The sequence below is a fragment of the Octopus bimaculoides genome, chromosome 28, assembly GCF_046866305.1.
Source record: "Octopus bimaculoides isolate indiv1 chromosome 28, ASM4686630v1, whole genome shotgun sequence".
In the NCBI taxonomy this organism is placed as follows: Eukaryota; Metazoa; Mollusca; class Cephalopoda; order Octopoda; family Octopodidae; genus Octopus; species Octopus bimaculoides.
Genome location: NC_142955.1, coordinates 5,081,449 through 5,093,948, shown reverse-complemented (window position 1 = coordinate 5,093,948; position 12,500 = coordinate 5,081,449). Strand labels below are relative to the sequence as shown.

Sequence of the window (12,500 nt, the reverse complement as noted above, 5' to 3'; positions counted from 1 at the left end):
TGTTTTGGCAGTGTCACTTTTGATATATATATACATATATATATATATGTATACATATATACATTTATTTTATTTTAATTTTTTTTTTCACCTTCCTTCCTTTTGTGTGTTGTCGTCGTTATTGTCGTCATCGTCATCCTCCTTCGTCGTCTGCACAACACATCTCTAGCTGTCCACAGAATCGGTCAGCTGCTCCAAGACCCACGTCAATTCCAGCAGCAGCAGCAACAGTGGTGGTAGCAGCAGCAGCAGCAGTGTGGGGCTGTGTTTTCTGGCGAAGTCCACTAGCGGGTGTATCAATGAGGGCGAGGTAACGTCTATATATAACCAAAAACAAACAAAATTTAACTCTTCCTCTTAACTGAGCCCTGTAACTCCTCTTTCCCCTGCCCCTTTAAACTCATCAACACACGGAGCCCTCATCTCTTTACCCCACTTACTCTATCCCACCTCTCTACCCAACCTCCAAAATTCATTCAGAGCTCTTCTCATTTTTCTCTCTCTCTCTCTCTTCCTACCCTCCGCATACATCCCACTTTTCCCTCTCCATTTAAACACACCAACACACAGCAAGCCTTATACTCTCTACCCCAGCATCATGTACAGCAACATATACAACCCATCTTTCCTTGGCCATTTAAACACACCAACACACAGCCCTCTGTTCTCTACCCATTCTCAAATCCATCCAGGTACATAATCCATATCTCTCCTTACTCTCCAAATACACTGGCACAGAATCCATCTTGTTACCAAAATATATCATAACCTCATATATTTCCCCCCTCAGAACTGGTGAATTGGCAGAGTTGTCTCAGTGTAGGACAAACCCTCTCACAGTTTCTAAATCAGCTCTCTGCACTGAGTTCAAATCCTACCAAGGTCAGCTTTGCTTTCTTCTGGGATTAATAAGGAAAAAAGTGCCGATCCAGGGTAATGGATTAGTAGGATTGTTAGAGCATTAGAGGAAGTATACCTTGTGGTATTTATCGCAATCATTGGTAGACTCACTGTTGTCTTACTTAAGCCCTTTGCTTCCTATGGAGCAAAGACCTTCCACAATTTCACATTATTCTATCAAAAGTAATGCTTTTTTATTCACATTGATTTGAATTAATCATGAATTATCTTGTAGCTATGAGATTTTGATATGGTAACTAATAATTGTTAGAATGACATTGTAGGGTTGGTGTGAGAAGCCAGATCTGGCTAGTTTGAACATGACAGAGGCAGAATATTTTGGTTGGTTATGGTCAGTTTAAATGCTAAAGGGTTTCGTTCTGTTTCTTCTGCCAGGTCTTGTTGGTTTTGAATTGTCGTTGATGTTTCTGTAATTTTACCTTATCTAAGTAGGGGTGTTGGCCCTATGTAGATTTATTTTTATTTTTAAGAAGAGAAGGTCCCTATTAATCTGGTCTCTATCCTTTGACCTTTCCAGTATGGGAGGACTTACTAAGGACAAGATCTCCATTCAGCTCAATCGCATGCAGTTGGCCTTCTACTGCCTCCATAAGTGCTTGTGGTTGTGTTGGGAAATCCACCTCATGACAAAATGCCATATTTACCAGACACTCGTCCAAATGGTTGTAAGACCTGGCCAATGCGTATTGCTGATCTCCAGAAGTTGGAGGTCTTCAATCACTTCTGTATTTGTTGTCTTCTCCGACTGTATATCTGACTGCTTTTGAACCAACAACTTTATACTTGCTGCAATCTCTCGCATCTTGAGGAGACTCTTTTGATGAGGAGACTATGGGGATTTAGTCACACATTGTGGCACCCCCATGATAAACTTGTCCAGAAGGTGATAGCACCAGATCTTCCTCTGGATTGGCTTAAACAGAGAGGTGGTCAGCTCACAACAGTCAAAGTAGATATGGGGCTCAGTTCCAGCCCTCGAGTTTTTGGCATTCTTTGTTGGAACCAGGAATGGTTTCAACACACTGCCGAAACAGCAGCCGAAAAACGTGTGAACCACCTTGATCTGTGATACATTGAACACAATAGAAGCCAACTTAACCCCTCCTAAGTAAATGCTGTTACAGGACAAGGCAAGACAAGGGGGACCTACCAAGAGCTTGTGCTTCAGTCATAGCTCGCAGAATGATTTAGGCACTCAAGCCTAAATCATCAACAAGGGCTGGGCCTTGTGGTTGTATGTCTTGTCTGGTTTAACAGAATCACCCGGTCCCCAGGTGCTTTTATTGGAGTTTACTATATTGCAAACATTCAGGCTGGGATACTGGTTTGAGAAATAACATTCTCCTTTCCTCCTACCTGTATAAGAGGTCCAGAGTATATAAAAGGATAGGTTCACCTACCTCTTAAGAATATGGTCAGGCCAGCTTGCTTTCCCAACCACATGGTTCCGGGTTCAGTCCCACTGCATGGCACCTTGGGCAAGTGTCTTCTGATATAGCCTCAGGCTGACCAAATCCTTGGGAGTGGATTTGGTAGACGGAAACTGAAAGAAGCGTATCATATATATGAGTATTTGTGTTTGTCCCCCACAATCACAGCTTGACAACTGGTGTTAGTGTGTTTACATCCCCATAACTTTACGGTGTTTGGCAAAAGAGACCAATAGGATAAGTATTAGGCTTGAAAAATAAGTCTTGGGGTCGATTTGTTCACCTAAATCTCTTCGAGGTGGTGCTCCAGCATGACCACGGTCAAATGACTGAAACAAGTAAAAGAATAATGTGCTATTATAGGCGCAGGCATGGCTGTGTGGTAAGGTTTGCTTCCCAGCCACATGGTTCCAGGTTCAGTCCCACTGCATGCTACCTTGGACAAGTGTCTTCTACTATAGCCTTTGGCTAAGCCTTGTGAGTAGATTTGGTAGACAGAAGTTTGGAAAAGCCCATTGTACATGTATATAAATGTGTATGTGTTTGTCCCCTCACCACTGCTTGATAAAACGGTGTTGGTGTATTTATATCCCCATAACAGCAGAATTTGGCAAAAGAGATTGATAGAATAAGGCTTAAAAAAACAAATCTTGGGTTTGATTTGTTTGACTAAAACCCTTCAAGGTAGTGCCCCAGCATGGCCACATTAAAACAACTGAAACAAATAGAAAAAATATAAAACAAGGAGTTTGTATCAAAGAATCTGTGTGGTCTTTGTTGGATTGGCATCAAAAAAGTTAACAAGGAAAAGTATGTTCAGTATAAGATGCACTATATCTGAATGACAGATGAGATGGTCATAGTTGGGATGTCTTTGATTTGAGCTTTTGATTTGGGGCTAAAAGCAGCAAAACCCTGGCACAAAACCCACAAAGAAGCCTCTAAGTTAGTGGTTCTCAAGTGGGGTCCATTTGACCCCTTGGGTCCATATAAGATTTTGGGGGATCCACGCAGACAAAATAGTAAATTGGGGATGCACAGTAGTATTTTGAGGGTCCATGAAAAAATTTTGGTTTAGATGTATTTATTGCAAGGCTTCTTTCTCTAATGATTTACATAATTCAAAAGATGCAAGTGAATGTATGAGAAACAAAATAAGGATTTTGAAAGAAGCGTGTATAAAACTAGTTTTTAAACATCCAATGGTTATAGGGGTCCACCAAAGTAAAATAGTAATCAAAGGGGTTCATCGATAAAAAAATGGTTGAGAATCATTGCTGTAAGTGAATGCTTGGGATGGTGGAAATAGCAAGCAAATCTCCCTTGAATTATCCACAGTGTCTTAAAAAGGGTCATATCAAATAATGTTATTCTGGGTTCCTTGCATTTAGGAAAAGGTTGGGGTGGGCACTGCTAGAATGTCTTTGGTCATAGGTCTACTTGATCAATCCTGACTTGGATGGAGCCACCCAATGACAGAGCCCACTTCTTACCTATAATACAACTAGGTATATAATATTCTTCCAAAATTACTATCCCCTAGTTGGTACCTAACTCATCTCTTCTAAAATACAATCAGAACATGAAATCCATCACCATAAAAAAAAAAGTCCAAAGTAGAAACACTTAACAAACTCATTTCCATAACCTTGACCCCTAATCCCACAACTGCCCCTGTATTCAGACATACCATAAATCTAATGCTGGTCCCTCTCTAAAGGGAAACTCACATCCAGCACCCAACCACTCTTAAAACCTCTAAAATGCATCTCTAGCAAAGTTTTTTTTTTTTTTAAGAAAAACAATCCCCAAAGACATCCCTTATCCAGAAGTATAGAACCTTAAAAAAATAATAGATTACAACTCCAGCACATTGACCCAGCCCTAATCTCCAACATATAAACATATTCGATCCAAACTTGGTCTTTTTAGGCTCGAGTATGGTTCCCTACTCCCTTCGTCACTCCAGAGTTTCCCTTCCCCCCACACATACACCCACAGTTATCTTTTTTGAGGATTTGTATTTTTATCTTTTTTTTTATATTTTTAATATATACTTTAACATTTTTCTGTAGCTCAGTAGATAGAGACTAACACATATTCTCTCACATGTACACACACACACACACACACACACACACACACACACACACACACACACACACTCGTATGTATTTGCATGTGTGTGACATACAATCTATATATTGCATGCACATGTACACCCATACATACACTCATCCATCTATATATATATATATATATATATATATATATATATATATATAATATATGTATATGTATATATACACAGGGTTGGCCAAAAGTCACCCGACAAATGAAAATTTCGTAAATACTTAATATTCAACTTAATTTATTCATTCCAATTATGAATGTTTAATAATTGAATGCTGTGAGTTAAAAACCACCTTTTTTTTTTTTTTTTTTTTTTTTTCAACATTTGTCTATTTATTAGCGAAGTCTCATAAAATAATTTTTTGTTTTAATCTTTTGGCCAACCCTGTATATATAAATCATCCAGCCCATGCCAGCATGGACAACAGACGTTAAATGATGATATATATATATGTATAGATAGATAGATAGATAGATAGATATTGGAAGTATGTTCTTATATGCATAAAAAACAATGAACATCAACTGAAGAATGCACTCAATACTTTGTCAGTGTCGATAAAATTATAATGAATTCATGAACACACCAACATATATTATCATTATCATCAACACTATATATCTGCTTTCCATACTAACATATGTAGGATGTCTTTCAAGATTATATTTGTAGTTACTGTTCTCCTAGATGTGTTGGAGGACCCTATCTCTTACACTTGCTTCATATTTAGTTTCATTCTATGGGTTGGATGTCCTTCATAACAACAAGCAGTCCACACTATAGGTTGTACTGGCTTTGTATAATTCGGGGCAACAGCACTAGAAAATACGGGGACACCTGGATTTGAAGGAGGGGGTCTCAATATGCAGTCAAATACTCTACCAATAAAATATATATCCCTCTATGCTTGCAAGATAAGCTTCTTTACTGCTCAGTTAGGTGGCATCAGAGAATCTGTTCTGGCTCTCAGCATTTTACTTCAGATTCTGGACCCTCCTATCATCTGCCCGTTTATAGCAGGGGAAACAACTACTTTGGGAACCAGCCAATGGTAGTAGACCTCCAGGATCAGATGAAGCAACATCTGATTGCATACTGGGTGTATATTATCGGAGCAACTGCACCAGAAAATATAGGGATACTTTGGTGTGATGTGTAGTTGAATAAGTACTCCACCTTGAGCCTATATATCCATATGACACACACATCCTTCAGTCATGATTGCCCATGGGATTGCACCTAGGAAAGTTCCTGTCCAATCACATAGCACAGCACTTTTGGCAAATGTTTTTAATTATAGCCCTGGGGTGACCAAAGCTTTGTGAATGGGTTTGACAGGAGCAAACTGAAAAAAGACTGTTCCATGTGTGAATGTGTATGCATGTGTTTATATCTGTGTGTCCCCTTGTCTAGACACACACACTCACACATACATGTGTGTACAGAGAAGACTATAGTGTTTGTATATGTTGGTAAGGTGATAGCTTTGTAGAAAGTGGCATTGGGTTCATATACACCGATGTCATACCAGTTCACCCTGAAAGACAGGTAAACTGGAGCAGTATAGACTATAATGGGCAACACAAGCACAATAAAATGCCAGTGGTGAATTTGAACCAATGACTTTGCTCACAATCATTTCGTGTGTGTGTGAAGGTGCATGGTTCAGTGGCGAGAGCGTTGGGCTCACACTCATGATGTAGTGAGTTTCATTCCTGGACCAGGCTGTGTGTTGAGTTCTTGAGCAAGACACTTTATTTCATGTTGCTGTAGAAATGAGTTGCAACATGACTGGTGCCAAGCTTGGACAGCATCACCTGCATGGGTGACTGCTGGTCTTCCACAAACAACCTGTGCCTCAGAGGGTAACTTTCTAGGTGCAATCCCATGGTCATTCATGACCGAAGGGGATCTTTACCCTTTTTTACAAATATTTATACAATGGGCTTCTTTCAGTTTTCATTTGCCAAATCCACTCACAAGGCTTGCCCAAGGTGCCATGTAGTGGGACTGAACCCAGAACCATGTGGTTGGGAAGCAAACTTTTTACAACATGGCCACACCTGTACCTATGTGATTGTTTATTTTGAAAATGATATTGTAGGGTAAGTGTAAGGGTACTGTATCTGGCTAGTTTGAACATAAATCTGGTAGAGTATTTGGGTTGGAAATTACTGGTTTAAATGCAAAGGGGTTAAATTGTAAATAGCTTTCACAAAGTGCCCATCTACCTTAAATTCTCCCACTGGGCTGGGATATATCTGAAATGAGAGCAGAAGACACTTAACCTAAAATGCCAATTGGTAGAATTGAACCTGTCTCCTAATGTTTATGAAGTGAACCCCTTAATCTTCCAACCAGGCCTGTGCCCAATTATATTCCATATATACATGCATGCTTGAACTAAGAGAGCATGGGACATGACACACACCTAAACCTCCCTGAAATCGTCACCTCTTACCATCTTAAATGTAGACATCAGGTGACCTCACCACCACCACCATTGACCATTCTGCATCCTCCTACCACAACTGCACCTTCACTGCCACCTATACTCTTTCTACACCCATTCATCACTTTCACCTCAATCTACCCCTGCCTCTTGTGCACCCACACTTGAATCCACCCGTGTTGTTTTCCACATCAATCTACCAATGTCTCTTTCTGCTCCAATCCCTTATCTCCATATCTCTCAACAAGGAAGCCACTGTGTGGTTGCTTGACCTGCTAGAAAGAGTAGCTAAGACTCACTCAAACCATGACCTATTGTCTTATTAAAATATAATATATTGGATTATGTGGTTGTTGATAGACTATGTTTGAAGGAAAGACAAGACAAAGGATGGTTGGAGCTGTCTTAGGGCTTATGTGCACACAGACACACATAACCATGCATTTACAGACCACCTTCACATAATGATAGAGCTACACATTTATATGCCCCCTCCACATGAGCACACACAGCCACATGTACATGCTCCCTCCCACACTCACACATAAAATGAGCCAAAGATAGTATCGCAGAATGGTTGCTCAACTTGCTGGTAATATGTTGAATCTCAACTTAACTTAAAAAGTAAAACTAACAAAATAGCCAAATATATTGGATAATGTTGCCAATACACAGCAGAAGAAAAGCTGAATCATGGCTGTGTGTGTGTGTGTGTGTGTGTATATAAATACACACACATATTGTTATATTTCAGGGTAGTCATTTGTTTTCCATACCAAATAAATACATGCACAATATATTCATCCTTCACTTCAGATATTATTTATGATTATTATTATTCTTATTTTATGTCCATTGTCTGGAGATCTTTCCTCACACACCAGTGACCTCTTCAGTGACTCTCCATCCCATGTGTCTCCTGTTTTGTTTAGTCCAATTCTATCTTTCTATATGATGTGTGTCCTTACCTGTGCATGTGTTTTGTATACAAACACATATACAGTGGAGTAGTTTTGGCAAACCAAATGCATGCACAGGTAAGGATACACATAGAAAGACAGAATGGACTAAACAGAACAGGAGGAGATACATGGGATGGAGAGTCATTGAAGAGGCCATAGGTGAAAGATTTCCAGACAATGGACATAAAATAAGGATAAGAATAAACAAGTGAAGAATGAATACTTTGTGCATGTGTTTATTTGGCAAGAAGGTAAAAAAAATGGTTATGTTGGAATATAACAATACCTGTTACAACACGTGATTTCACATCAGGAATCTTGCAAAATAAATACATAAACATGTGTATAGATATATATATATATATACACACACACATACATGGCTGTAATGCCAATCATCCTAGTACAGTTCAATCAAGAACATGCATATATTTGCACACAAACACACACACACATACACACACACACACACACGCGCGTATGTATACAGAAACAAGTAAAAGAATATACGTATTTTAAAGAATGTTATTGTGTAAAGCTGGAACAATGTGAGAAGGTACACAGTAAACTACAAAAAGAAAAGGAAAACAAAACAAAGTTGCAGTCTTACCTTGCATTTTTATATTTTAGGGTTATAACCCCTTCTTCAGGACAGCTGAGCAACAACTTTTTCATCTCTCACCTTTTCAAATGTCCTGAAGAAGGGGTTATAACACCAAAATGTAGAAAATACTAAGTAAAACTGCAACTTCTATTTTCATTTTTTTTTCCTTTTCGTTTAGTAGTTTACTTTGTACCTTCTCACATTGTTCCATCTTTACACAAAAAATCTTTAAAGCAATACCAAATAATGCTTTATCAAAACTACTCCATATTATATATATATATATATATATATATATATAAACATACACAAACATTGTAAGTTCCCACCTTGACTTTGCCCCTCCTCCTCCTCTCTCACCCTTCTCTTTCCCTCTCTCTCTCTCTAACCATCAGTTTATCCCTCTAATTGTTTTCCAAGCTATCTCTGATTCTCTGTGTATGTGTCATCCCCTCCTTCTTTGTTGCACTCTCTCTCTCTCTCTCTCTCTCTCTCTTTCTCTCTCTCTCTCTCTGTCCATCCCTGTGTGTGCCTACCTTTGTTTTGCATTACTGCATGCTTAACCAACCACACATACACACACACAAGCATGAAGTGCGTGTGTGTTTATATCCTTACGCTGATAGGATTAATTCATTCTAAACATTGTAAGGTCTAAGAATCCAGGCATAAAAAAAAAATATATATATATATATATATATATATATATATGAAAGCATGTTTAGTTTGTGCGTGTGGGTGTGTGTGTGTATATATATATTTACATTATATATATATTTACATATTGACTTGCTTACTTTTTACTAACCATTTCTAAAACAAAAATTTTTTAACTTTTGTATTTTTTTTCTCAAATTGTTATCTGCTGCCAGATATTTGCTGTGAGACTGTGTGTGGTGTGATGTAAAGAGTTGAGGCTATTCTCTCGTTAGTGACATGTATAATAAGATCAGGAGGATATAATGTAATTAAACAGCCACCCAAAACCATATTTTTATCAAAATTTCTTGCTAACCCAACGTAGTGTTGCCTCACCATTTCGCATCACATCACATTCCCTGCCAGTTACTGCTTAAATTAGATTATTTATACCTTGTGTAGCATTAACAGTAATTATTTTTTAGCTGAAGTTTTTGCAGTCAGCAATCTGACCTTTCTGGATTTTTTTTTTTTTCTGTTTGCTTGCTTACATATATGCTTTCCTGAATGACTGGATGACATCTTTTAAGCTGCTGTTGTCTTGCAAACTGCCATTTTGCCGCAATTCTGCGAATTTAATCCTTCTATGCATGAATCAGGAATCGATAACAAAAAAAAAAAAAATCAAATACAAAACTCATGAGAAGTTCAAGGGGCAGTCACAGTTATTTACTATTAGGTTGATGCTCAAGGGAAAGAAATGAGTTATAAAGTGAAAGATACTGTGTAAAAGTACAATGTTTCAAACATAGTCCTTTGTCAAGATACACAGAAAATTTCTGGGGAGAAGAATTGAGAGAACCAGGAAAAAATGCATGGGGCTAATCGAGTCATTTTGACTCTTCTTTCTAGCAATGCTGGTACCACTCTTTACCCTTGTCGCATTAGTGACATTGATAAATTTACCTTTAGGTTTTAATTGCTAACAAGCCACCTACAATATTTATATATACATATATATATATATATATATATATATATATATATATATATATATATATATATATATATATATATATATTGAAAATTATAAATCACAATATATGGATGCGAGTAATCCAGTAGTGCTTATGAAAAAGCTCCTTGTGGTATCATTCTACAAAACACAGAGAGAAAATGATAACAAGTATATAAAGTCATAAATGACAGAAATAGTTTGATGATCTTTCATTTAACAATAAAAAAAGTCTTAATATCACAACAAGTTTGTTTCATAACTCAAAAACATTCAAATAACTTATATTATCATATTTAATAATAAAATACTTATATGTCTGCATTATTTTGAATGAATGTTTTTGCATTTTACATTAATGCAGACATGTAAGTAATTTATTTATTATCAAATATGATAATATAGTTTATTTACATGTTCTTGAGTTACGAAACAAGTTTGTCATGATATTTGGATTTTTCTTATTGTTAAATAAAAGTTCATTAAAATATTTCTCTACTATTTACATATATATATATATATATATATGGTGAATATATAAGGATAAATTATTCAGGCAGGTAAGAGTGCTCAGGTATAGTCCAGGATCCAGCTAACAGCATCAAGTAGTAAGAAGTACCAAGGATTGCTTAGAGTGAGCAATCACACCATAATTCTTCCGATGGGTAAATCCAGGTTTGCTTTGCTGGATTATGATTATTTTCAGGAATGTAAATCCAAAAGAATTACAAAGAGTATGGAGACTGGTACATCTTCAAATTTTTCTTTTAATTTAACAGTTAATTATACAGCATAATTAGTTGGTTAAAACGATAGACATTTGATTCTGCTGCATAGAGTGTGTGCAGTTACATATGCAACCCACAATATTCTGAATTAAACAATGATCTGAGAGACTGAAAGGTGTCCTACTTTACTGCTTTCATACCCTAAAATTGCACTTTCTACTGTGTAGCTATCAAGTTCAGTCATTTCCTTTCTGTAATATCTGCATGGGGAAGTCTTAACTTTTCCCACACATTCGCCTTATCCAGTAACATCTTGTTGTAACATTTCCAGTCTTATTTCTTTTCTTGGCAACTCTCTGCTATAACACTGTACTTTTGGTAATCACAGATACTTACTGTGATCATGTATTTATGTATATCTGTGTGTGTGTGTTTCTCTTTTGAGTTTTATTTAAGTTCTTTTTGAGAGTTCAAACCAGTCGTTAACAAAGCGACAAAACATTTTGATTGAAGAGAGTTCCCAGTGTTTGTAAGTATGTGGTTGAGTTGGTGTGTTGGTTGAGCTATCAATGCACCCAATCAAATGTATGTATCTATTCACATAAGAATCTCAGATGGATAATATTTAGAATGTCTTTTATTATGTCACTAATAGATTGGATTTGGTGAATCCATGTCAATTTCTTTTGCTTTTTTCTGTGAAACCAAGTAATTCTAGATTTTTTTCTGCAAATTTACCTATAGTGATAGGTACAAATGAGAATTCATAGTCAGGGTACAAGAGCTGTAAGTTCCACATTAATTCACCTTAATCGTTCTCTTTTTCCTGGACTTTTGATTGTACATTCACATCCCCTGGACAGTTGACCCCTACAACAGTGCATAACTTTCATTCATTCATTTATTCTGTTTGAGCAAATGACTATGTTATTTACAGAGTGGCTTTGATGCCATATAAAGCTTTTGCTTACTTCAGGCACAGGAGTTACTGGATTGTTTTTTTGACGTCTTTATTATGTGTTGCATAATGTGGTTGGCTGAAGCCAACAAAGGCAAAACATTCAATTAAAATTCTATGCTGGAGTAAGTTTTTTTTGTTTTTTAATACTACCTGTTTTATAATGAGCCAGTATTCTTTGCATTTTTGTATCTAATGAAAATGGATTGTTCTTTAATTACATTTGTGTAAGTAGCATCTAACTAGATATTATGTTACTATAGAACAATAAATATGAATATAGAAAGTTAAGTGTTTTATTCAATACTTTTTAGATCAATTTATACGTAAGAATTATGGTGTTACTTTATACTTCTCTTAATAATGTTCAGTTTTCCTCAAACATATTTTCAGTATCTATATACTACACTCTCTGAGTGGTACTACACTCTCTGAGTGGTTGGCGTTAGGAAGGGCATCCAGCTGTAGAAGATCTGCCAAATTTAGATTGGAGCCTGGTGTTGCCATCCGGTTTCACCAGTCCTCAGTCAAATCGTCCAACCCATGCTAGCATGGAAAGCGGACGTTAAACGATGATGATGATGAATGAAGACGTCTTCATTCCAGCATGGAATTTTTATTGGGTGTTAAAATTACCAGCATAAATGGTAACTCTGA

The 12,500-nt window shown here is 37.0% G+C and overlaps 1 protein-coding gene across 3 annotated transcripts in view; it reads left to right on the top strand.

Annotated features, from left to right (window-relative positions):
• The window catches only part of LOC106879244 (CYFIP-related Rac1 interactor B), a 154,489-nt gene that overhangs the window by 120,150 nt on the left and 21,839 nt on the right, over positions 1-12,500 (top strand). Inside the window, exon 9 of one of the 3 annotated variants that reach the window (XM_052977633.2) lies at positions 170-310. The exons of the other annotated variants lie outside the window; for them this stretch is intronic. Within the exon in view, the coding sequence (XP_052833593.1) occupies positions 170-310 (141 nt within the window). The remainder of the gene's footprint in view (positions 1-169; positions 311-12,500) is intronic. 3 annotated transcript variants of the gene reach the window in all.